This window comes from Camelus dromedarius, chromosome 10 (assembly GCF_036321535.1).
Source record: "Camelus dromedarius isolate mCamDro1 chromosome 10, mCamDro1.pat, whole genome shotgun sequence".
NCBI lineage: Eukaryota > Metazoa > Chordata > Mammalia > Artiodactyla > Camelidae > Camelus > Camelus dromedarius.
In genome coordinates this window covers 49,519,639-49,545,941 of record NC_087445.1, presented here as the reverse complement: position 1 = coordinate 49,545,941, position 26,303 = coordinate 49,519,639, and the positions used below count along the sequence as shown (strand labels likewise).

Below are 26,303 nucleotides of genomic sequence, written 5' to 3'. Positions count from 1 at the left end.
CAAAAGAAAGCAGGGTAGCTATACTAATATTAGACAAAAAAGACTTTAAATTTTTTAAAAAGTGATAAGAGACAAAGACATTATATTTTAATAAAAGGGTGAGGAGTATGGAGTGTACTCTGAGGAAACTGCGAGTTGTTAAAGGATTTTGAGTGGGAGGGCCTCAGATGAATGTTTTGAGAAGACTGCTGTGGGTGCTCGGTGGAGGGTGGACTTGAGGAGGTGGGCCTGGAAGTAGGGAGACTTGGGAGTCTGCAGCAGAAATCCCATAGAAGTGAACTGGTGGGGGACTCAGGAAGTGGCTCTGGCTTTAGAGGGAAGCAGGGGTGGGAGCCAGGTGGGACAGGTAGGAGACAGGCTCACAGAATGGCTCAGGGTTAGTGATGGTGACTGGGCAGGGGTGCCACAGGATGGCAGCCTTGGCCTAGAGACTCCCACTCTGCCACACCAGGATGAGACAGGAGCCAGCTGGCCCCGAGGTCATGGTAATGCTATGAGACAGATTTTTACTGTCCCTATCTTACAAAGACAGAACACAGGGCCCGGAGAGGTTACCTGACTTCCCCAGCACCACCCAGCTTGTGTAAATAGAAACACAAAAGTTCAAGGCAGGAGGAAGGGGTAGGCAGATGGGGAGAGTGCAGTGTGTGTCCCACGAGGTAGAGAGAGGTGGTGTGTTGGAGGAATGGAAAGAGCCCACATGGTGGCAGCAGAAGGTACGAGAGCAGTGTCCAGAGCTCCATGTCCATCCCTTGGGCACTGCTTATACCGTTATACCACCTACAGAGAGCTTGCTCTGGGCCAAGTTCCCTGGAAGAGCTTTACACACATTGGCTCATCTGAGTCTCACAAGAGTTCTAAGGCATACTCTGTATTTTCCCCATTGTACAGATGAAGAAATTAAGGCACAGAGAGGTTAAGTAACTTGCCATAGGTTACCCAGCCTGCAGTGGCTGAACCAGAATGGGACTGCAGGCCATGCAAGAGCCTGTGCTGCTCCTGCCCACCTCTCCCTGCTTTTTCTGAATCCAGCTTCAGCCTTGGGACGGGTCCTCTCCTGCCTGGAACCTTTCTGCCTTGATGTAAACCCTTGGGTTCGGGGCTCATCTCCTTTCCCTTACATGAATGGCCGGGGTGGGGATGGATGGGGGTCCAGCTGGAAGATGGGCTGGACTGCCTGAAGCTGTTCGGGTCTAGGGCCTCTGGCCCAAGCCCAACTAGATGGCCTGACCAGCCCCATCCCTCCCTCCCACAGTGTGCCTACCTCCAAGCCAAGAACTGCCAGATGGAAAGCAAGTACCTGGCGGGGCTGCGGAGGCTGCAGGAGGCCATGGGGGGCGAGGCCAGTGAGTGCTCGGAGCTGCTGAGGCAGCTCATCCAGGAGGCGCTGCAGTGGGAAGCTGGTGACTCCTCGGCCGACAGCGTCGTGCTGAGCCCCGTCAGGTAAGCCCAGAGCAGGGCTGGGTCTGCAGGACCTGGGGTCCCTGCTGCCAGTTGCTGCTGACCTTGTGTCACATCCCTGACCTCCTTGGGCCTTCAGACAAATGAGCATGTGGCTGGAATGAGCCCTGTTTCACAGCTGAGGTGGTGCAGGCTCAGCAGAGGCAGCCCCTTGCCCAAGGCCACACAGCACATTAGTGCATCTGACATGCGCCTGCCTCTAGAGTTCTGTTTTTCCCACTTCCCCAGGCTGCCCCCTAGAGGTGTTTGTCAGAGCCAAGCTTGCTGAGGACAGTGGACTTGGACAGTTAAATATAATGGAGGGGCTGTGGCTGGGGTTAAAGGCCCCTAAAGGTTGGGTGGTCCAGTGGCCAGAGCCCAGGCTTTGGAGCCACATCTGGCTTTCCCACTTTGGGACCCTGGACAAATCACTTTACCTTTGAGCCTCATATTCAGCGTCTGTTAGACAGGGGCTCAGATCCCTGCTTTGCAGGATCATGAGCATTAAATGAGATAGCACATGCAGAGCACGTGCTAGAGGCAAATAAACATTGACTAAATGAAAGGCCATCTAGGTCGGGTCCCCAGCTCTATTTCCGCTTGTCATTGGTTCTCTCTATTCCCCGTCTGCCCTTGGGCCTCCTGGCCATGGAAGTGGGTTTCTGGAATGGCAGTACAGGACACCTTGCGCCTAAGGCTGCATGGAGTAATAAGAGGGTGCTATATATTTGCACAGCATGAATGAGTAAATATCTTTTCAGCATTTACCATGTGCCAGGCAGTGTCCAGCCCCTAGCAGTTTACGTCAGAGGATCTCACTGGGTCTTCATGAGGCCGAGCAGGAGTTCCTGTACCCATGGTACAGAGCAGACTGAGGTTCGGAGCAGGAAGTGACCTGCCCAGAGTTACAAGGCCAACCTGCAGTGAAGCCAGGCAGGATCCCTGCCTAGGGTCCACCCTCTCCCCGCTGCCCCTTATCTGGGGAAGGGCCTTGCAGGGTGCCGCTGACACGGGATTTTGCTGGCAGCGAGTACGACGAGTACGGCTTCCTGACAGTGCCCAACTACGAGGTGGAAGACCTGAAGCTGCTGGCCAAGATCCAGGCGCTGGAAGTGCACTCCCACCACCTGCTGGCCCATGAGGCGGTGGAGCGGCCGCTGCGGGAGCGCTGGGCAGCTCTAGGGGAGCTGGCCCCCTCAGCTGAGCTCAAGCAGCTGCTGCGGGCGGGCGTGCCCCACGAGCACCGGCCGCACATCTGGAGGTGGCTGGTCCGCTTCCGCGTCCAGCACCTGCAGGCCCCCGGCCGCTACCAGGAGCTGCTGAGCCGGAGCCAGGCCTGCAAGCACCCCGCCGCCCGGCAGATCGAGCTGGATCTGAACCGGACCTTCCCCAACAACAAGCATTTCACCTGTCCCACCTCCAGCTTCCCTGACAAGCTCCGCCGGGTACTGCTGGCCTTCTCCTGGCAGAACCCCACCATCGGCTACTGCCAGGGCCTGAACAGGTGAGCCACACAGCCCTACCTCCCAGGGCACCTCTCAGTCTCTTTGGACCCTCTCAAGAAGCTGGATGGGGCTTATGTACACATGGGGACCAGCAGGTGAAAAGGACATGCTCAAAAGAGCATTGGCCCAGAGCCCCAGGCTCCCGGTCCCGTGCCCTCTCCTGCGGTCTGTGCTCCAGGTGGTACTGCTCTCTTAGAGAGCATGCGAGCGGGCCCCTGGGGTTAAGTCACGCACAGCCAGCTCACGTATTGCACCACTGCCTGGGTCAGGGATCGTTGCTTTAAACAAAACCCACTCAGAGGAGCCCAAGGAAAAGAGAATTCGTAAATATTACAGAGGAAGCTCCCAAAAGCCAGGAAAAGGAAATAGAGCTAGGGACCAGATGGTATTGGAAGCCAGGCAACTCTTTTCTCTAGTGGGGCCACAGTACAGCACAGCCCCAGAGGGCGCCATTCATGCCATTTTCCAAGGGGGTGTTGTCCCCTGAGATAGTGTAGCCCTCTGTGGGCTACGTGGTCTCTGGCCTCTCACAATACATGGCTGCTTCCTCCTCTCTCAGCAGACCCACCTCTCTGTCTGTCAGTCTTTGGACATTTAGGGCCCATCGGGGCTGTCAGGATGGAAACCTCAGTCCCTGAGTTGAGCTTCTCAGCAACCGGCTTGTTGATACCTTCATGCCCCAGGCCTAAATTCCCAAAGAAAGGAATCTGGTCCAGCCTGGATTAATTTCTATTTCAGGTCCAACAGCAGGAGACAAGGGATGGGGGATAGAGGTAGGGTGGCGTGACTTGGTAGGGCTGCTCCCACCAGTACTATGGGGAACTCTCATGGCTGCCCCCAGTTATCTTGATAGAGGTGGCATAATCTTAAATATTTCCCAAAGCAAGTTTTGAGTCAACTCAATTTAAACACACATAATACCAAGCAAAATTTACATAAGCCATTCTGCTATTTTTCTTTTTTTTTCAAAGTAGGCAGTGTGTGACATTTATTTAACACAGAATAAATATTCAGAGTGTCCTTACTCAAATTTGAATGATTCCCAAGGGTAGATATTTTTGATACTTTTTTTCAGCCTGAATTGGGTGGAATTGAGCATATACATGTACAATTACTGGGAATTCAGGGTTAAGCCCCAACATTAATACCTTTCAGTCTAAGGCTCTTAGAAAACATGTTCACATTTCATGCTGCTCTAAATGTCTGCTATAGGGGATGTCTGTAGAAATTCATTCATTCATTCATGTATTCAACAGCCAAGCAGAAGCCTGTGCACTTCTCATCTGTTTGAACATGTTAAAATCCAGAAGGGACAAAACTTTGAATCCTCTTTGGATTTGAAGAGAGCTGGAAGCTATAGGATTAGTATGAATAATAATTTTTACATTTCTTGCAAAGGTCAGGAAGGAACTAAGACTTAAAGAGGGCCTCTTGGATGCCAGGTACTTTACATACCAGACACCATCTAAGCCTCATAAAAACCCTGCCAGGTGGGCATCAGTACCCACATTGTCCAGGTGAGACAAGAGAGGGTCTGAGAAGCTAAGGAACCTGCCTGGGCCTCACCGTGCAAGGGGGCTGGGCCAGCTGCTCACCGTGGTCTCCAGCTCCCAGACCTCGTCCTTCCTACCACCTGCCCTCACCCAGAATGGGAACTGTGGCAGAGAGTGTGCTGAGAGCTCCCAGAAACCTTTTTTCCTGATCAGATAAAACCTTTTTTCCTGATCAGATATAACCTTTTTTGAGAGCAGGAATGCAGTTAGCCATATGTGGGCTTTGGAGTCTAATCTGTGCTGCAGGGGCAGAGGGGAAATCCTATAGCAGGAGGGGTTCTTGAGGTCAGCCTCACAGAAGGAACAGCAGAGACCAAGAGGGGGAGACACCCAGAGGTATTTCTTTCCTTCTTTCTGTAAATGCTGCTTTTGCCAATAATTGTCATTTAGGAAGATATTCATACTGTTGCTTTAAATAGAAAGTTTTTGGAATAGAGCCTGTTTAAATGTGGAGAGTGCATTGTATTCTTTTCAAGGCCCCTAAACCCAGCTGGCCGGCCCCTTTCACTCATCTGAGTGCTACTGTCTAGTGGTGGCCAGTAGAACTGCATGTGTGGTGTCTCAAAAGAGGATGGAACCTGCTTTTATGCTACAAACCCAGCCTTGTTTGAGGGAGACAGATATCATAGTAATGATTTAATGCTGATTCAGAGCAAAAATTGTTAAATCCACATCTCTCTAAAATATAACCGGTGCTTTTTAAGTAGTTTTTTCCTTTCTCGCATCACCCTCCTTTACAGACCTACTTGGGCTTGAGTGTCTTCAGTTAGAGTCTGGCTGTAGCCCTGAGCATTTGCTAGAATGCTTTTTACTGACCTTTTTTCCCCTTTTTCACCCCTTTTAAGTGTACAACTCAATGATCTCTAGTAAATTCATAGAGTTGCACAGCCATCCTCACAGTCCGGTTTTAGAACATTTCCATCACCCCTAAAAGATACCTTGGGCCCATTTGCTTCTATGAATCTGCTTGTTGTGGGCATTTCATTTACCAGTCATACAGTATGTGGTCATTTGCATCAAGTTCTTTTGCTTAGCGTAGTGTTCTTGAGGTTCAACCATGTCATAGCATGTATTTTTTTTTACTGAGAAGCATTCCATCACATGGATGTGCCATATTTTGATTATCCACTAACCAGCTGATGGACATTTGGACTGTTTCTACATTTTGGCTATTATGAATAATGCCATGAACATTCCTGGGCAAGTCTTTGTGTGAATGTATATTTTCCTTTCTGTCGGGGGCATTTTTTTCAACAGAGGCTCAATTTCCATTGTCTAAATGTACCATAACTTTTTTAAATCTTTTTTGTTTTGTTTTGTTATGAGAATTCGGCCACAGATATTCTTATGTCTGGGCTATTCTGCAGCATTAAAACACAACTGAAAAAGTTTTAAAAGTCACAAGGAATACACATCTAAAATTTTCACTAACCCAAAAAAGTTCCCAGTACCAACAGGTAAGGCCCACAGAGTGGCAGGGAGGCCTGCTGAGGAGTCAGGGATGGGGCAGGAAGCAGAGGCCGGCCAAGGGTGAGGCAGCTTCCTGGGAGTTAAGCCAGAAGACAGGCACAGGCCAGCGAACCTCCCTGTGGCTATTAATGAGAACCTGTGGCCTGGGCCTCTTCAAGGGGACCAGTCTCTGGGAAGCTGAGAGCAATATGATTTGGAAACAAAGCTCATGGAAGTAAAAACAAGGTCCTTTGGCCTCCTCCACCAGGAGGAGGGGTCCTGAGTTACCCCACCAACCATGTTGAGAGCATTCTTGGATTCAGAAATCATGTCATACCCTTGCCCCCAGTGGCATTACTGAGACTTGCAAAAACAGTGGTGTTGGTTCCCAAAGCCCCACGCCTTGCTTAGGGCCTTCCATGAGTGGCATCTTAGCAGGACTAAACCTCCCTTCTGACACAAAAGCTTTATCCTACCGGTTCAGGATTGAGTCAAAATATTAAAAATAGTACAAACCACTGAACATTACCAACAGCTCACATATCAAATCACTGACCTTTTACTGTGAGCAGAAGTCTGAGCTAATGCTGATAGCCAGCTCCTGACTGAGCACATCCTGAGTGAGGCTCTAGTGGAATGAGGAGGGATGGAGAGAACAGGCTGGACTTAGGGAGCCCTCGGTTCTATTTCCAGTCTGCTGCCACCTGACTGTATAGTCTTGAGCAAGTCAGTTTAGCTCTTTGGGCCTCAGTTTTCCTGTTTCTGCAATGACCAGGGATAACCAGTAGGAAGTAACTGCCTGGAGCCTCCTTGTCTTGTGAGTTTCTGAGGCAGCCTTCAGACTCAGTGGGAAAGAGTGCTGTGATCAATTAGTTATGTCTGCCCCAGGCACACACAAAGACAGTGGTGGCCGATGTATCACATTTGCTATCCCTGAGCTAAATAACCTCTGTAGGCCTTCCCACTTCTCCATCTCTGAGAGGGCAAAGCCTCTTATTTCCAAGAGACCTGTAACTGTTCTCTCCATCCACTCAGCTAGACTCAGGAGGACTTGGTACAAATATTTTAGCTGGAGTGGAGAGAAATTCCTTCCCAATCTACTAGGGGGCAAAAAGGAATTTCTTTCTTCTTTTGAGAAACCCTGTTTCTAAAAAAAGCATGAACCTCAGAAGAGGTAATAAATCCAATCTAGTAAGAGCCCAGAGAAGCAGGAATATCTGGACAATGAAATGTGCTCTCTAAGTCCATCGAGAGCATGAGGCTACCCAGTGCTGAAAGCAGCCTCTCCCCAAGGAGATTCAGCAGATGCACTGTACACAGCCCCATTGGACAACCTTGTGTCAGTCACATGGGGCTTTGTTACCGTGGGATTTCTAAGAGGCTTTGGTAAGATACTGCATATCATGAGCCTCTAGAAGGGGGCTAGGGTGTGCAGCATTCCTCACACATCTTTGAATGTGGGACTATGTGTCCATCTAGCATCTTGAGAGACCAGTACATTCTGGGAAATGTATTCTTGGATTGGCCCTGGACGAGACCTGCCAGGGAAGGTGGGAGAAGAGAGAAAGCAGTGCTTCTTCCAGGCAGACATCCCAGCTCAACACTGTGGGCTTTTCTTCTTACCCGTGATCTCATAGAGACTTGTGATAACTCTGGAGAGGGGAAGCAAAGGAGAAAAAGAACTCCATTTATTGAGCACCTGGTATATGCCCAGACAGTGAGCAAGGCGCTGTATGTCAAACGCCTCCCAGTCCTGGGAGGTGGATACTGTTAACCCCACTTGACAGGTGATGGAAGTGAGGCTCAGAAATGAGCACACTTGCCAAGGTCTCAAAGCCCGAGGATATTAAGATGAGGTTAGCTAACATTTATAAAGCGTCTCACTATGTATCAGGCACTGTGCTGGGCAGTTAAGGTGTAGTTACTCTGTTAACACTTGTAACAATCCTGTGATAATTATGAGGAGGGTAAAGTTCAGAGAGGTTAACTCTCAGTCACCCAGCAAAGAAGCAACAGGACCAGCATTCACACCCAGGCAGTGGGACTCCAGAGGCCCTGCTCTAAAGTGATTCCCGTTGTTCTAGAAATCCCCATGGTAGTCCTCTTGAAAAGCATGTCCGTCTCACCCTAGGTACCAGGAACACGAGCCTGATTAGGAAATGGTGTTGGGCAGGACATCCCCTGGGTAGCCACCTCTGCCAAGGGCTGCCTGGTTATAACTTCCATGGGTCACCCAGGTCTCCTTCCCTCCCACTCCAGACTGGCAGCCATCGCTCTGCTGGTCCTAGATGAGGAGGAGAGTGCCTTCTGGTGTCTGGTAGCCATCGTGGAGGTCATCATGCCGGCTGATTACTACAGCAAGACGCTCTTGGCATCCCAGGTGAGCAGGGCAGGGATGGGACCTGGAGCCACGCAGGTCAGTGCCCCTGTGTTGTTCCGAGAAGCCGGTGAATCTCAGGAAAGTCAGTAATGTCTCAAGCCTCTAAATCTCCCTCTGTACAGTGGGCTGCTGTGAAGTTCCAGTGAACTGATGGCCTTGAGAACTGTGGGGGCCCTGCCCACAAGATAGACCGTTGTTTTTCCGGTGGTGATGTGAGGTCATTAGAAACAGCTGATTTCCTGGAGAGGGGAGGAGAATATAATCTAATGTCACTTGGTATTTGCCAGTCAAGAATTTCAAAACAGAGGTCAGGTAGGGTGGAAGTCGGGACTGGGAAGATGGGAGGTGACGGAAATTCTTCACGCACGCGCACCACAGCCTCCTGAGCAGCACAGCTGCCTCCGTCATCTCATGGCCCCTCGGCTGCTCTCTGAGCACAGGCCATCCCTGGAGTCAGGCGGAGCTCGGTTCAGAAGTGACCCTCCAGTAACCAGCCGTGTGCATAGCAAGCGGCATCATCTCTCTGAAATCCAGGCTTGCCAGCTTTTGAATGGGAGTAACGTTACTTCCTGGGCTTGCTGAGAGGTATAAATGGGAAACCATTTCAAACCTGCCACCTCTACCCCCCAGCCTCTTGCTCCTCGCCCCTTGTCCCATTCTTGCTCCATCAGCGCGTGTGCTTTATGGAGACAGGCCACCCAGAAGGAACCTTCTCACTCCCCTTCCAAGCCTACTAAGCCATTACCCGCCCACCCATCCTGTTCTTTCCTACTGCGAGCACCGAGCACCAAACACTGCTTCCTCCTTCTGGGACACGGACCTGGGTGGGGAGGTGAGGAGAGAGATTAGGGATGGAGATCAAAACTTAGGAGTCATCAGGAAATAGATGGTGAATCAGGTAAGGATTGTGTGTGGCTGTGTGGCAGGGAGACCCAACCTAACAGTGGCTTAAATGGGGGGTTATTTTTCCCAGATAATGAGAAAGCTGAAGGCTCCTTCCAGCTCTCTGTTCTGCAACGTGACTTTCATTCTCCTGCTCATCACCTCGTGGTCACAAGATGGCTGCACCACCTCTGGCACTGTGGCCATGGTCCAGGCTGAAAGAAGCAGAGGGTGAAAGGCAGGCACTGGCTGGCTCCCCTTCCAATAGCCTTCCCCACCCAGCAACTTCCGCTTACCTCTTATTGGTCAGAACTGTGTTGCATGGCACCTCTAGTTGCAAGGCAGGCTGGGAAATATACAAATATTTTATTTTACAACTATTTCACTATCACATTTTAACATCTCTGGAATTGAGGTATATTGTATAAACCAATGTGTTATGGTGTGTGTTTTGTTTGTTTTCTTTATTTTTAGTACAGAAAATTTCAAATGTACCAAAAAATAGAGAAAACAGTGTAGTGAACTTCCATGTATCCATTACCTAGTTTCAATAATTATCAACACAGGAAGACCAGTGCTGTTTCACCTACACTCCCACCCACTCCTTCTTTGATGACCTGGAAGTATATCTCAGACATCGTATCTGTTCATCTGTAAATCCTTCAGTAGGTTCAGTGGCATCTTCGATTCAGTGAGTTGCCCTAGGTTTTGAGCTGGACACTCGGCCTCTGCAGCAGACCTGGAGTTCAGGGAGAGGAAGGGAGAGAGAGGGCATTCGCCACAGCTGCTGGCTAAAGTCCAGAAGAAGGCTTAAATGGAGGGAAAGGGCTGAGAAACCAGCAGTTCCAAGAAAGGAAGAGCAAGAGGAGCCTAACGCAGGCTTGTCACAGAGGTAGGGGGCAGCCACAACAGAACCATGTGCCAGAGCCAGGGAAGGAGGCAGTTCTGGGAGTAATCAGCCAGGTCAAGTGCAACATTGATGGAGGTGTGACAGTGACCATGTGGAGAGTTCACTAGAAACCTCACCCAGCAGCATCACCCCTTGATGTCAGGTGTGGTTCCCCAGACACCCACCCGCAGGACCTTGCCCTGAGCATCTTGTGCATCAGGCCCAAAATGGGTAGCAAGGAGCAGCCGTGGTGTTAGCCGATAAAGCCTGAGCTCCTACTTGGCTTGATGTTCAGGGGGACAAAGGGCCAGAACTCCACTGGCCGAGAACTTATGATCCACAGAGACCTCCACATCAAAGCTCTAGCCTGGAATGCTGCTTGCCTGTGGAGTGACCTGTCTCCTGGCCAGGCTGGGCTCTAGCTCCTCCAGGCGCTCTGTGCTCCCAGGCAGGGCAGGACCCACTGGGGGCAGCTCTAGGGTTGTGTGTGTGTGGACTGGCTGGGTGTGAAGGGGCAGGTAGGAGTGAGGCAGCACCTTCTGTGGGGCGGCAGCTGACAGCCCTCTCGTCACTTGCAGGTGGACCAGCGGGTTCTCCAGGACCTCCTCTCAGAGAAGCTGCCCAGGCTGATGGCCCACCTAGGGCAGCACCGTGTGGACCTGTCCTTCATCACCTTCAACTGGTTCCTTGTGGTCTTTGCAGACAGTCTCATCAGCAACATCCTCTTCCAAGTATGGGATGCCTTCCTCTACGAGGGCACCAAGGTAGAGCACTGTAGGGGATGGGAGGGTGCGCAGGAGGGTCCTGGCCAGGTCCCTGCATCCCCTGGGTCTCGATTCTGCCCCTAGACAATGAGAGGACAGTGCTCACTGTCAGGTCTGTGGAAGACCTCTCCTGGGAGCATGGCTTTGTAAGCTCAAGTGCTTTGCACCCGTGAGGGAAAGTAGTGCTTCTGCCCCTGAAGATGCATCCTAAAGTTGAGGGGATTTCCTTTCCCTGGAGAGGAGGCACGAGTATGACCAGGAGGGAGGTTGCTGTTCCATCCCTTGCCCCTCCAGCACCCAGGCCCCACCTTCTCCTCCTCCTGTTTGGACTGAACCCCAGACTGAGAGGCTGGCACTTGAGTCTGGTCCCAGCTCTACCCCTTACCTTGCTAGGAGATCCTGGACAGGCCATCCCCTAGCCTCTGCCCTGTATCCATGGTGATTGATAATGTACTGCACCTCACGGTTTATCCAGCACCCTCAGATCTGCCTCTCCATTCAATTCCTGCTGATGCCCCATGTAAAGACAGTGTTACCCCGAGTTGGGTCCAATAAGGGCAAGACCTTGCCCAGGGTCCCAGGACTAGTCAGTCCTAATCCCCAGATTCTGAGCTGTGTTCCCTCATGGGGTTTCCAATCTCCCCCTCCCCTTGGCCTTCCCCTACAGTTTCCTCCAAGCCTTCAACCTCTGCAGCCTGCCTAGGGATTTCCACGCCGCCTAGGGGTGTGGGCTCTACTCCCTCTGGGGATTCCCTGCCCTGGTTCCCCACACCCAACCTGAGCCCCTACTTCGCCCCCCAGGTGGTGTTCCGCTACGCCTTGGCCATTTTCAAGTACAACGAGGAGGCGATCCTGAGGCTGCAGGATGGTCTGGAGATCTACCAGTACCTGCGCTTCTTCACCAAGACCATTTGCAACAGCCAGTGAGAACCCGCTCCTGCCCCCACCCTGCCCCTCCACCACACCCACCACCCACACATGCCCACCCAGGACACATAGCAGAGAGGAGGCTGGTGTTTCCAAGTGTGGGTTCATTAGTGCTGCTAATCCTCCGTCACAGCTTTGAACTGTCTCTAGGGACTTTCCTCAGCATCTTTCTGCCCCTTAACACAACACTTGAGGCCTCCGTGCAGTTTGATTTCTTGCTCACCTTTTCCTGCCCCCAACACCCATGCCCTATGATCTTGCCAAACAGAATTATTTGAGTTACCAGACAACCTCCATCTCTAGGCTTCTGGCCTTGCAGCTTCTTCTCCTTGGACTGTCTCGTTACCTCTTCCACCACCACCATCTTTGCCTGGACTACTTCTACTGATTTTTCAAATCTCAACTCACTTGTCCCCTCCTCCAAGAAGTCTTCCCTGACCAACTTTTCCTTCCCATAGCCCTAAGCTTCCTCCTGCCTCAGTATTTGTCACTTTGGGTGGAAATTATCTTCTTATTCACTGTTTCCTCTCTGGAAGGGGCCTTGGCTGCATGAGCAGAATGAACGCAGGGGTACCTGGGACTGTTGGAGAATGTGGGCCCTGGGCGGGCACTGGCTCTGGGCTGACTGTGCTCTCCCCACAGGAAGCTGATGAACATTGCCTTCAACGACATGAACCCCTTTCCTATGAAACAGCTGTGGCAGCTGCGGACGGCCCACCGGGAGCGACTGGAGGCTGAGCTGCACGAGCTGGAGCAGTTCAAGGCAGAGTACTTGGAGACCCGGACATGCCAGGGCCCCGCGGTGCCCGAGAGTTGCACCAGTGAGGATGAGGGGGACTTGGAGGCCTGACTTGGTCACCTGCCCTCCCCAAATCCCTTTCTCACCCTTGGCTGGCAGGCCCATAGGAGGACGGCCATGGAGCAGTGATCCAGGCCCCCTACCTAAGCCCCATCACCATGTGACCCTAGGCAAGTCCCTACCATTCTCTGGGACTCAGTCACCCCATTGGGACACTGGCTTCTGAAGCCATTGGTTGGGTTATCTGCTCATGACACGTCTCCAGGATGCACCCCTTCTCACTTCCTCCATAGGGCACTTTAGCACACAGACAATCAAGAGTGCTGTCTTTATAGGGTAACCTTGAACATTCCCCAGGTTTTTTCTTTGTAAAACAGTGTAAATATTGGAAATAGTTCACAGTCTTTGGAATTTAACTGATTCTCAGTAACCAGTTGTTCCTGGGTGGGCCGGAGGCTCCAGGGTGTTTCCAGCCTGGGACGTCCCTGGCTGCTCTTCCTGCGGGCGCCTCTGCAGTGCCAGTCCCCCTCCTGGTTCCTGGAAGAGCTGGGACCCTGTGCATTTAGGGCTTCTGTCTTTCTGGGTGACACCGCCTCTCCAATGCTGGTGGGGCCTTTGTTCCAGGCCTGGCTCCCACCTAGCGAGGCCTGTTTCCTGAGCCTTGCCCCTGTTCTCTCCTTTCTGCTCACAGCCCATCTAGGGGTGGGGGTGGGGGGCATTTCCTGTCCACCACCAAGAGGAACTTGGTGTGGGGGCCTGGGCAGAGAGCCCTGGGTCAAGTGCCCAACTGCTGATCTCCCATCACCAACTTCACAGGCAGGGGCAAGGAAAGTCATGTCTTTGAAAAATGTTTGGTTGGGAGGGGGAGGAAAAGGTGGTGAGAGGGACAGAGCTGCAGCCTGTTGCCAAGTCAGGGCTGGCTCATCACAGCACCCACGTGTGCAGAACTCAGCTCCAGTTCTCCTGGGCTCTTCCAGGCCCTTCCTCAGCAGACAGGCTTCCCCCATTTGCCTCAAGACAGAGCGCCGAGGCTGCACAAGTGACTTTGGCAGCTCATTTCTCAGCAAAGCCTGTGACTGTGCAGGGCTCAGCAGTCTTTGGTATGAAGGACTGGGGTGGGGTTTCTCTGATCTGAGGCTCTTGTCAGGGCAGGGGAGGAAGCCATGCCCGTTACTGGGGACCAGGGACAGGCCCCTTTGTGACCCACAGGTCCCCCCTCCCCCTTCCCCGTGCCCCCTCCAACAACCCTGTGGAAGGGACCCTCAGAGTTTCTTTCCTCCCACATGCGCGTGGGCTACTGGCCGGCCCAGTTTCCTGTGAACACCTCACACCTGGGCTTGGTGGCCTTTCTCATTTTTGCTGAACTTTTTTCATCTGCTGAGGTCCTTTCACCATCAAACAGTAACTGTGAAGCATGATAGTGACCGGAGGGTGACCTGGTGGAGGTCCTGGCTGCATCAGCAACAGGCTGCGTGCTGTAACCCTGAGGGTCATCACCGGGGAGACAAGGGGTCCAGCCTCCAGGAACTCTGGGGGGGTTAAAGGCGATGACACTGGTGCTGAGCCTGGTGCTGGCACAGACTGAAGCACAATCACAGGCCATAAGTGGCCTTTTCATGAAGAAAATGTCACCAGGAGGGCCCTGAGGCCTAGAAAAGGCCCAAGGCTCTAGGAAAGAATAGGTCTAGCTGGTCCCTCAGACTCTAGCCTTAAAATCAAGTTCCGTCCTCAGCAGAAAATACAGCAAACAATCCCAGTTCAGACAGAGGCTGCCAGAAAAATGGCCCCCACTTCTCCCTTCCCTCCTGCTACCCCCTCCTCCCGTCTTCCTCTGCCCCTCTCCTCCTCTTCCCTCTCATCTCTCCCCTCCTCTCCTCTCCACTATTCTCCCCCCACCTCCATCTTTCCCACACACACTCAGACAGGGAAGCTCTGCCCAGAGCTGGGTGTCTACCCCAACTTCCCCTCCCCTACTGGAGGGAGGGGTGGTGCTCTACAGCTGGTCCAGCACTGGGTCACCTCTGGTTCCTACCTGGCTGCACCATAGAATCACCTAAGTGCTGGTCCCCCACACTCAGAGCCTACTGGGGGGCATGGGCATTGAGAGGGTCAGAGACCACAGGTAATGGGGAGTGCTTGGTGGGGCCTCCTACCCCTTACCAGGGAGCTGGAGCCAGAGCCAGCAAGGAGAACTGCCTGTTCTAGAGCACCCACTCACTCCAGGCCAAGCTCAGTTTACAGATGAGGAGACAAGGCTCAGAGAGGTTAAACTACTTGCTGAAAGTCACACAGCCACTGAGTAGTTAAGACATGCTCAAGCCTTAGAAGTGCTAACTGCAAAACCAGGGAGGGATCCTCCAAGCTCAGGAGCCTTCTCTGGATCCTGAAACACCTCCCCCAAGAGCCCAGGGGAAAGGGCAAGGCTAGCCTACAACCTCCTGAGTGGTGTAGGGCCCGTGAGGATAGCTCCAGGGAGAGCAAAATGGGAGGAAGGACCGTCCACCTGACAGGGAAGCTGTAGCAGGGACTGGTGGGGGTAGGGCCAAACCCCAAGAATGTCTGAGGCTGCTGCTGCTCCTAGGGAGACTGCCTACCTCCCCCCCCCCAGCTCTTCCTGAAAGGCATCTGGGGCCCACCCCTGGTGTCAGGTTCCTGGCCCTGCACCACAGCTGTCGCCCCTCATCCCCAGGGGCTGCTGCCTTCCAGGGCTAGAGGATCTGATCCATCACAGCCCCACCTCCCTACCCCAGGGGATGGGCCCTCTAGCTCAAAGCATTCCTCTCCCAGACATAGGCCCTGGGCAAGCTCACGTCCAAGCTCCATTCCATAGGGGAGGAGAAAGGAGTTACCTGGGGAGCCTGCCTGGGGCAATATCCACCCAGAGTAAGACTCCTCAAAACAGGAGGGAGGGCCTGGAGGGCACTTTGGAAGACCCTTCCCCACCGCAAAGTGGGAGATGCACACTCACTTCTACAGAATGCCTGTGTTTAGGTACTCTCCCCCCATATTCAGAATCTCACATCCCAGGCACTGCTGTACCCTCATTCTTTCTCAGCTATATCTGCACAGGGCCATATTGTACAGAATGCTCCATGCTGGGCAGGAAGAGGAGAGAACTTGCCCCTCTACCCCCACACACACATTCTGGTCCCCCATTAGACACTGACTCACACATGGCAGATTAATCAAAGCAGGCCATGTGGACACAAGAAGATGTTGGATTTCTGGCCCATCCCAATCAGCAATAAGGCCCAATAGAAAGTGCTAGTAGATGGGCTCAACTTTGAGACCAGACCTATTGTGTCATTTCCTAGCTAGGGACCCCTGTGCCTGTCATCCCTTCTCTGGCCTCAGTTTCCCATGTGTGCAATTCACATGATTAGAGGGTAGCCTTCACCAAATGGACCAGAGTCAGAGGGAGGGAAGGGTCAGGAGAATGAGGAAATACACACAGCATCTCTAGGAAGGGTCCCATGTCATGTATTGCAGAGGACCAGTGGCCTCCCCTCTGGTCCATATGCCCATGGTCCCCAGAGAAATCCCTGTCAAACCAGCCTTTCCTCAAACACAGTCCCAGCCACCTACCATAGTGACATGGAGTGGGAAAATGCATGTCCACAAGGGATCTGGGAAGGCTTCCTGGGGAAGGACGTTGGTACTGAGCCTGGAAGGAAGTATGAGTCTGGTTAGACAGTAGGAGATGATGTGGGGAGAGAATTCCTGACAGAGAGGACAATGTGAACAAGGGCACAGAGGTGTGTGCAAGGGAGTGGGGGATGCACCAGCGTTACTGGCCCAAGTCCTAGGTGAATTAAGACATTCAGGTGAACTACCACTTACTGAGCCAGGCACTGTTCTAGGCCCTGGAGATACACCACTGAACAAAGAGCTTTTTCAAAAGAGGTGGTGTGATGTAGTAGCTATGAGCTTAGGCTTGGGAGCCACACTGCCTACCTGTGTGATCTTAAGCGAGATACTTAACCTTTCTGTGCCTCAGAGTAAAATAGGTGTGTCATAGGTAACCTCGTAGGCTTGTGTGACGGTAAAGTGCGGTGATGCGTTTAAGGTGCCTAGAACAGTGTCTGGCTCTTTAAGGGTTAGGTGGTATTACTAAAAGCCTGGGCCTCCTCATGGAGATTATCTAGTGTGTTCGACCCCAAAGCTGGCAAGGCTGGGCAGCAGCGCCCTCTCCTGGCTACCGGGAGAAAGAAGGGCGTCCTCCCCATACTCAGCAGCTCTCCCTGCCCTCTTCCTCCCCGGAGGACCGGGAAGCCTCGGGAATTACACTACCGGCGCAGGTTCACCGAAGAGACTCCTGTGGCGGGCTCTAAGCGCGCACTTTACCGGGCCGTAAATTAGATCCTCTCATCTAATTCTCAGAGAGCTCTCTGAGGCAGACGCAGTTACTGTTTACATTTCACAAAAGGAGGCTCCCGGGAGGCCAAGTCCCTTGTCCCATGTCACTCAGCCAGGGAGTGGCGGGACGTGAAGGCAGGCGGGTGTGACTGTCCCCAGCTTCTGCTTGGTCGCCAAGCAGCCTGCCCCAATCACTACGGCGTGTGCGCGCCGGTGTGCGCGCCCGTTCTGTGTGCGTGTGCGCGCCCCAAGACCAGCTCTTGGGGGCCAGGAGCGCGGCCGAGGAGGTGAGGAAGGAGGGGTGGCCCCGCAAACTCGCTGGGCTCGCGGGCGGGGCTTGTGTTGGGCCCCTGCCCCGCCCATAGGCCCCGCCCGCCGGGCCTCGGCGGGGAGGAGGCAGCGCGCTGGGCGCGGGGACTCGGCGGCCGGCGAGGAGCGCGGAGCCGTAGCCGGACGCCGCCGCCGCCACCGCCACCTGCGCGGCCGTCATCAAGGTAGGGCGACCCGGGACCACCGGCCATGCCTTCCAAGTCTGCGCTATGTGTGCGCGCTGCGTCCCCCGGCTGCAGCGCCCGGGGAGGAATGCTGGGGCTCGGTGCACCGCGAGGGACCCGGCGGGGCTGGGGGGACCTGGCTTACAGCCCCCCGCGTGACCTTGCACAAAGCACTGCTCCTCCCCAGGCCTCAGTTCCTCATCGGGATAGCGGCCGTAAAGATGGCCCCTTCCTAGCCGGGCTGCTCGGTAGGGCAGCCTCAAGCTCCCGGCTCCCGACGGCGGCGGGGCCTGGATGGGCACTGTCTTCACAGCCCACCCGCAGTGAGGGCTGCTCATGCTGGGTGTGGCGAGCCGGTCCCGACAGTCCCCTCTAGTGGCCTGAGTGCCCCGTGGGACCTGTGCCGGGGCTCTTCCCTCTCCTGGCTGAGTAACCTGCTGGGCCTTACCTTCCCAGTATGAGAAACAAGGAGGGGAGACACCCCCGGGTCCCTTTGGAGCCCGCCTAGGCATGCAGGGTGGGGCAGTCAGAGTCTGCCCGCCAAGTCTCTCTCGCGGTCTGGGGCTGGAGGATCCCTGGTTTGGAGGTGGATGGGCCCTCGGCCACAGACTTGCCTGGACCAGACCCAGCAGACACCTTGATTTAGGGAATGGTGTGGAGCATGCCCTTCCTCTTCCCTTCCCCTCCAGGTTCTGGTGCCCAGCTCTGTGCTCCCACCTGGTGTGATAGGAATGACTTCTCCATGCAGGCACCCCAGAAGGGCCACAGTGCCAAGAGAGCTGTGTCTGGGTAGGGTTGGGTCTGGGACAGAGCAGGTGTCTGAGAGACTGTGGGTCCAAGCTCTCTGAGTTAAAAAAGACCTCTGGCATCTGGCCCAGCCCCTTGGTAAGATCCCCTTTGGAAGATCTTGCTGCCCTATTGCATACTGCTTATGATGGGAATCTCACTAGCTGTAAGCAGAACTAGAATCTGCTAGTCCTGCTCCATCCCCCACCCCAGGGCAATCATCTGGTGCCTTAAATCAGCTCATTTCAGGGCTAAACAGCCCCAGATCTGGCACTGTTTCTCCTGTCAGAGCCAAAGGGAGAAAAAGCAAGACAAGGAAGCTGAGGTGGCTGCCCCAGAGCAGGCAGCAGTTAGCCTGGGGCTTGCTCAGAACCCACCTTCATCAGGACTGGAATGTGTCCCCTGTATGGGTTAGCAGCCGTCTTAGAGGTCTGGAGTGAGAGAAGAGCCAGGGGACCCCTCTCCAGGCCTTCCAGCCTCTGGGTCCTCTTCCCTGTCTTCTCCTGTTGCCTGCCCTAACTGGGAGTAGTTTCTGAGAATCAAGTCTGGGCCTTCTGGTCTCTCTTTTCCCCCTCATGACCTGCCCCTCACCCGGGAGCTTCCTCAAAGCCAAAGGAAAGGAGCGGATGCCTGGGCAGGTGGTGAGCTCTGTGTCATTAGAGGTGTGTGTACAGAGGCTTGGATGAGCATTTGCTGGGGGTGAGCTCCCTTTGACTGCAAGTCTGGTACACTAGGGCCGAAGTGGAGTGGCCATGACCTTGCGTTCTGGCCATGATGGAGCTGCACAGAACTTGAAGCTAGACCACAGATGAGTGTTCTTATCCCCTTGTAAAAGCAGACTAAGTATATGTGCTTTCACTCAAGTGTAGCTCCATCACACACTACCTGTGCCTCCCATCATCTCTACCTGCGTATAATCTGAGCTCCATTTTCCTGCTCTGCTAGTCCAAGCCAGTTGGGCCTTGATTTAGGGGTAGGGCAGATTCCAGTTATTAAAAAGTCATCCTATGCCAATAATTTTAAAATGTACCATGGAATTATGGAATGTCCAAGCTGAAAGGGATCTTAAGAAATCATCTCGTCCAACTCCCTCATTTTACAGATAGGTATCCCCTATCCCTGGGGGGGATATGACTTGTCAAAGGTCACACAGCAGACAAACAACCAAGCCCAGGGATCCTGACTCCAGGACCAATGTGTATGCGTGTGTGTGTGTGTGTGTGTGTGTGTTGTGTGTGTGTTTGAAAAGCCATACCATACAGTAAATGAAAGCAACCTGTGTTTATTCCTATAAAATTAACAAAAATAAATATAAGAGGATAAACCTCTATACTGGCAAAACAGTAGGGATTCTGCAGTAGCATTTAATTTTACAGGGCAATCTGGCAGCTGGTTAAAAAGTCCATGAAAATGATCCTAACTTCCCTTTGCCCCTAGCCTTCTACTTTGAGGACTTTACCCCAAGGAAGTAATTACAGAGATGAGTGTAGTGCTATTATTTACAAGACGTTATCTTATAGAGATGAAGCTTTTGGTGTTTTACCTGAGGCTTAATCAACATTTCATTTGAAAAGTACAGCTTTAAAAATAGTGACACTAAAGCTTCCATTGCCAGAGACTGGCCAGCACTGGAGCAGTGTGGTCCGGAGGAAAAGCCACAAGGCTCAGGTCAGCAGCTGTAGATTCCCAGACTGACTCTTCCTCTACCCCACCGTGTGACCTTAGGTCCATCCCTGCCCTTCTGGACCTCATTTCCCTGTCTGTGAAATGGGGTATATTCAGTGATTGCTAAATTTCTTTGAGCTCTGATAACCCACCTTCTAGACTTAAATCCCTGTAACTGAAGCCTTTATTAGGAGCCATGAACATAGGGTAACCAAAGAACCTTCCAGCCTCCCTCCCTCCCCTATCATTAAATGAATCCCCTTAGAGTCAAGCAGCTAGCTAGCTACCCTTCTGGGAAAGGGACTTCCCTCAGCCTTGGACCTTTGTTATCTTCAAATGGCCAGAACATGGATTATTTTAGGAGCTAGTGTGTTTTTGTTTTTATCTTTACCAAATATAAGGGGACCGAGATTTTTCAGGAGGATCAGAAAATAATGCAGCAAGATCCTCCATTTCTTATTTTAAGTCTGTAGGCTGTGCCTTGCCTCTTTCAGAACAGACTGGAGGTGTTTAGCAATCACAGCTATTATGAAGGGCCAGGAGGAGGTGAACAAACATTTACTGGGCACCTACTGTGTTCTAGGCCTTGAGGTGCCTCCCGAGGGCCTATGGGTGCCATGGGAAACACATTAGATTAAACTATGTGAAATGGTCAGTATCTAGCTGTTTTTGACTTATAAGAAATGGCAATTTTATTTTGCTCAGCCTAAATGGAAAAATATATAATTAAAATGCAGTGTGCTCCTTACCATAATTGAGAGATTGGCAGGGTGCGGTGGGGACTGGGAAAGGTGATTATAAGCTTGGAGAAGTCAAGGTGGAAGGACTTGGGAGTCTCACCTTGAAGAACCAATAACAACAACAATAATAAGCTAACAAGTGTTGAGTACTTACTACCTGCCTGATTCTGTCCTGTGCTTTGTGTCATTCGTGTAGTCATTCAGCCTTCCATTTATTAAGCACCTACTTTGCGCCACATTTTTCTAGGTAGGGGTGGGAGGGCTTGACAGTAAACAAAATAGACAAAAAAAACTGTCTTAAAAGAGCTTCCACTCTTAATAGGAAAAAAGACAGAGAGTTAACAGTAAGTAAAATAGGTGGTGATAAGTGAGATAGAGCAAATAAAACATAGGATGTTTCAGGCATGTGAGGGGAACGGAAAGAGGTGGTTGTGGTTTTAAATAGGACGGTTGGGAGGATCATTGAGAAGGTGACTTTTGGGCAAGGGCTTGAAGGAGGTAAGGGAATGAACTGGGCTGATTTCTGGAGGAAGAGCCATCTAGGTAGAGAGAAGAGCTGGTGCAAAAGCCCTGAGGTAGGGCCATGTCTGGCACGTTCAAGGAAGAGCACACTGGGACAGAGTGATGGAGAGGGAAGAGGAGACAGGTTAGAGAGGCCATGGGTCAGGCTGTGCACCCCGTCTCATACAACATGAAATGAGTCCTATAAGTTTCTGAGGGAGGTACTATTTGTATGTCTGTTTTTCAGTTAAAGGAACAGAAGTACAGAGAGTTTAAGTACTTGCCGAAACAGTATCTCACAGAGGATGTACGGCTTTTGGTCAAGTGCAGAGGGAGCCATGGAAGGCTTTTGAACAAAGCCAGGGCACGGCCACATTTGCGTTAGTGTGATTCCTCTGGGTGCAGAGAGAAGCTGTGGAAGTGATGAGGTTGGACCCGTGTGTGAACCATTGAACGTGGGGGCAGAGGATCTGCTGAGCTTGGTGCTAGGGGTGAGGTAGTGGTCCAGGCCAGGTGAGCAGGAAGAGGAGGAGGAAGCCAGGCTGGTCTTGGGGTTTTTTTTTTAATTGAAGTATAGTTGATTTACAATGTTGTGTTAGCTTCTGGTGTACAGCATAGTGATTCAGTTATATGTATATATATTCTTTTTCATATTCTTTTCCATTATTGATCATTATAAGTTATTGAATGTGGTTCCCTGTGCTATACAGTAGGACCTTGTTGTTTTTCTACTTTATATATAGTAGTTTATGTCTGCTAATCCCAGATTCCTAATTTATCCCTCCCCCTCTTTCCCCTTTGGTAACCATAAGTTTGTTTTCTAGGTCTGAGTCTCTTTCTGTTTTGTAAATAAGTTCATTTGTATCATTTTTTTAGATTCCACATATAAATGATATCATATGATATTTGTCTGTCTCTGTCTGACTTCACTTAGTATGACAATCTCTAGGTCCATCCATGTTGCTACAGATGGCATTATTTCATTTTTTTGTGGCCAAGTAGAATTACATTGTATATATATATATATATATATATATATATATATATACACACCGCATCTTCTTTATTCAGTCATCTGCCGATGGACATTTAGCTTGATTAGATGTCTAGGCTATTGTAAACAGTGCTGCTGTGAACATTAGGGTGCATGCATCTTTTCAAATTAAGAGTTTTCTCTTGGGCTTATTTATTTAACAAATAATAGCACTTCTTATGCTCCAGGTACCATCTAAGATTTTACACCCGTTGACCCATTCAATCCTCAAAGCAATCTATAGAATAGATACTATTACTTATTATTATTCCCAATTTTAATAGATGTATTATATGTAAATTATATCTCAATAAAGTTAATTTGCAGAGAAAGTATATATTTTTTTCTATTATAAATACTTGATGATAATGGAGAATTTAGAAGAAAGACAGGAAAACAGACAGAAAATAAATCACTCACATCTTCTCTTTTAATACCAGATAATCTATATAAATACTATGGTGTATTTACCTTGTCTTTTTCTTTTTTTACTATTATTCCCATTTTACAGATGAGGACACTGAGGTCCAAAGCAGTTGAGCAGCTTGCCCAGGGTCATACATTTGGACCCATGTCCTCTGGCTGCATTGTCCAGGGTCTTAATCACTGGGCTATGTTGCCTATAGGCAAACTCTGGAATGTCAGTTGGTGGGTTCCACTGAGACACCACCCACCCATCTCCCCCGACCCCAGCATGATTTCATTGATAGGGAAAGTGAGGCCCAGTGAAAGGAAGGCCTTGCTCAGCATCTCTCAGCCATTTGGGAGCAGAGTGTGATGTCTCATTCTAAGAAGACATAGGGATCTAAGAACTTATGCTGGTTGATGAGACAGCTGCTTCCAGCCTGATCTTGAGACCAGAGCTTGCAGGGGGCTGGCAAGTGCCATGACCCTGCCCACAGGAAGTGCTGGGCACTGCGAGGGCAGGCCTGTGTTTCCAGAGCCCAAGAGTCTCAGCCCTCCAGCAGACCCTGGGTGGGAAGCAGCCAGGGAACGGGGAGGGAGAGTTTGGGACCTTGCCAAGCCTGCAGGCCCCCTGGGAGTTGTCTCCTGTACTCTGACTGTGCGTTTATTTCTGACTGATGCCAGCAAACTCCTGGGACTGCCTGCTGCCAGGGTTGCAGCCCTGGCTTCCAATCCTAGCCCAGCCACTGGGTGAGCCTTGGGCCAGGGTCCCCCCCCCCCCACTTGCAAAGTGGCATCATAATGGTGACAGCTGCAAGATAAAGGGAGATGGAGATGGAAAGTGCTGGCACAGGGCGTGGCACACAGAAGAGCTCAATAGAGAGCTGGCTACTGCTGCTGCTCCTAGAGCCACCCCAGGGTGCTGGCCCAGGGATTGAGCCTACCCAGCAAGAGCCCTGTCCACAGTGCTCCCCTTCACACCCGGCTTGGTCGGTAGGGCCCTGCCAGTGCAAGAGGAGATGGAAATGAACCTCGGGCAGTGGCTTGGAGTCCAAGATTGCGGACAACAGGAGAGACAGTGGAACAGAAGAGCCTCTGAGGAGGAAGACTTGACCTGGCCACTGACAGACTCTGTAGGCAAGTCCTGTGCCTTCTTTATGCCCCCTTTTCTCTCCTGGAAAGTGAGTAGAGTGTTTCCTGCCTTAATAATCATAATGGTCTTCATACCAGCAGCTATCTATTAAGGTTTTACTATACCTGGGGAGTATAGATGGAGATAAGCCAGACCCACCACTGCCTTCAAAGGCACACAGCCTGGTGGGGCTCCAGTTCTAATAGGGACACCCCAGAGCCGTGGGCCCTCAAAGAGGGGCATCTGTTGCAGCCAGGGGTGGGGATGTGAGTTGGGGAGGCTCCCAGGAGGAGGTGATACCTGGGCCGGGTTGTTACTGGGATTTGGAGTTAGCCAGACTCTGAAGGAGAGAAAAGCGAGGAAGGTCATTGGGTAAATTGCTCCACCTCTGTGAGCCTCAGTCTCTTCATCTGTAAAATGGAGATCATAAATACCTGGTTTGCCTAATATATAGGGTGGTTGTGAGTCTCAAAACTGGATAAAGAGCATGGAAGCGCTTGTGAACTGCAGAATGCCAGGCCCCTGTTCATTGTTGTTTATTGTGCTATCTAGAGTCCCCCGGGGCAGCATCTGAGTCTGGAGAAACATCTAGCCTGTTTAGAAAGACCTGCAGTCAAATCCGGCAGGGGCAGACAGCCGCTGTTCACCTCACAGCCCTTGATTTAAGAGTTCAAGAGTATTTTGGTGCTGGGTTGCAACTGGGGTTAGAGGAGGCTCCGAGGGCAGCTATGACCCGATCACAGCCCTGTCCAAGGAAGGAGTGAGTGTCCATAGAAATCCACCAGGCCAAAAGCCCTGCATTCTCGTACAGGCTGGGCACCCTAGTCAGGCCTCAGGGACCTGACCTGGGGAGGGGGGTGGCGGCTGGAGGGACCTGCCAGGTGAAGGGATGGAGGATACAGGAGCACCGAGAGGTCACTGGAAAGAAGCCAGTCTGTGTAGAGAGAGGTCTGCAAATTTGCATTACCTGGAAAAGCAAGGAAAAGAGCAAGGTGGGGAATGAGCCTGTTTTGGTTTGAATATGAGGAAAGAATAGATCCACACACATGTAAATACAGAAAGATACTCAGACAGACACACATCCAGCTGGTTGATTATCACTAGATGGCAGAATTTTGTTTTCTTTTGTCTTTTCTATATTTTGAAATTTTATATGTAATAGACATTTTATTGTTATAAAAATGTGGCTGTGTGTAATATACATGTTACAATAGAATATAGCTAGTATAATAATCTGGCCAGTCTGCTGTTACCAGCCTGGAGGGTTAAGGAGGTACCCACAGCACGAGGACTTTGGGTAAGGCCTGGAAGACATCCTGGATGCTGGCCTTCCAGAATAGTTGAGAGCAGAGTCCAGGGATGGCTTGATGTGGGAATAACACAAGAGGAGAGGTCTCTGGGGGTCTCTGGAATGAGTCCCAGGACTCTCTTCTTGGGACAAAGACTAGGGGTTTTAGGTGGCTGCAGACACAGTCAGCATTATGACCTGACTGTCCAAAGCTAGCAACCTCAGACCACATCAACAGAAGCATAGAGTCAGATCCAGGAAAGTGAGGGTCCTGCTGGAGCTCAGGCAGCCCCCTGGGTGGGACTGGGACATCTGGGGCAGATCGAGAGGCCACCAGGCTGGGGAGGAGCCTGTGCCTTCAGATCCCAGGATGCTTCAGGTTTCCACCTCAGTGTGCCAAGCCCCGGAAGGCCCTTTGCGCTCAATCATGTGCCTTTTCAGTCTTTGGTCCCTGGGACTCTCATAGACCCTCCTGCCTCTTTGCAAAGAAAGCAAAGAAACTAAGCTGCTGTCCTATTTCATTGAATGCAGGGCACCGCCTGTTGTGAGATACACTGTTACTTTATAATCCACTAAGAAAGAAAAAAGGACTTTTCTATAAAATATAAAATTATAAAATATATTTTATGTGTTTTATATATTTAATTATAAAATATATAATTCTATTTTAAAAGGCAATTAAAATATAATTATAAGTTGCATCATAGTTTCAGAGATGTTAAAATGCTAAATAGAAAAACAAAAACTGTGTCTTGGAATCAGACATGTGGCAGGCCCCACCCTAGATTCTTCATTTATTCACTCATTTAATCCTTATAGTACCTCATGGCTAGATATTCTCTTTTTGCAGATGAGGAAACAGGAACCCAGAGAAGTTAAGTGACTTGCAAGGTCACACAGCCAGCAAGAGGTAAAGCTAGGATTTGAACCCTATTCTAACTAGATTCTACTACTTTTTCCTCATCCAACCCCACAAAGACAAGGCCCTTGAGCTCTGGTCCTTGGGAAAAAGAGAACGTTCATCAGAGTGAATGTACCTCAGTGCAGAAATGCCCCGGTGCACTGGCCGTTAAACGCTGGGTGCTCTGAGTAACAGGGGGCCTGGAGGAGGGCTGGGGAGCTAATAGACAGGATGGGGCTTTGAGAGCTTACTGACTGCATCATTAGTCTCATCCTCGTTATGACCATTACTAGGAGTCAGTTGGCCTGTGGCCCACCCTGGAGAGAAACTGCAGAGGCCTATCCCACACATACAATCCTAGAGCCTCACCCAGATTGGCCCACTCATTCATTCCTAAAAAGTTATTTCTCAATT

The 26,303-nt window shown here is 51.2% G+C and overlaps 2 protein-coding genes across 6 annotated transcripts in view; both read left to right on the top strand.

Annotated features, from left to right (window-relative positions):
* Positions 1-13,263, top strand: part of TBC1D2 (TBC1 domain family member 2) — a 45,685-nt gene extending 32,422 nt beyond the window's left edge. For 2 of the 5 annotated variants that reach the window (XM_064490338.1, XM_010977472.3), the window contains exons 3-8: positions 1,256-1,443; positions 2,468-2,944; positions 8,207-8,327; positions 10,677-10,862; positions 11,664-11,785; positions 12,432-13,263. In XM_064490338.1, coding sequence (XP_064346408.1) covers positions 1,256-1,443; positions 2,468-2,944; positions 8,207-8,327; positions 10,677-10,862; positions 11,664-11,785; positions 12,432-12,639 — 1,302 coding nt within the window. In that variant the 3' untranslated portion in view covers positions 12,640-13,263. The remainder of the gene's footprint in view (positions 1-1,255; positions 1,444-2,467; positions 2,945-8,206; positions 8,328-10,676; positions 10,863-11,663; positions 11,786-12,431) is intronic. The other 3 variants (XM_010977468.3, XM_010977469.3, XM_031450081.2) reach the window with 3 other exon arrangements.
* A 4,045-nt stretch (positions 13,264-17,308) lies between these two features.
* Positions 17,309-26,303, top strand: part of CORO2A (coronin 2A) — a 55,482-nt gene continuing 46,487 nt past the window's right edge. The window contains exon 1 of the mRNA XM_031450079.2: positions 17,309-17,438. The gene's annotated coding sequence lies outside the window, so the exon portion shown is untranslated. The remainder of the gene's footprint in view (positions 17,439-26,303) is intronic.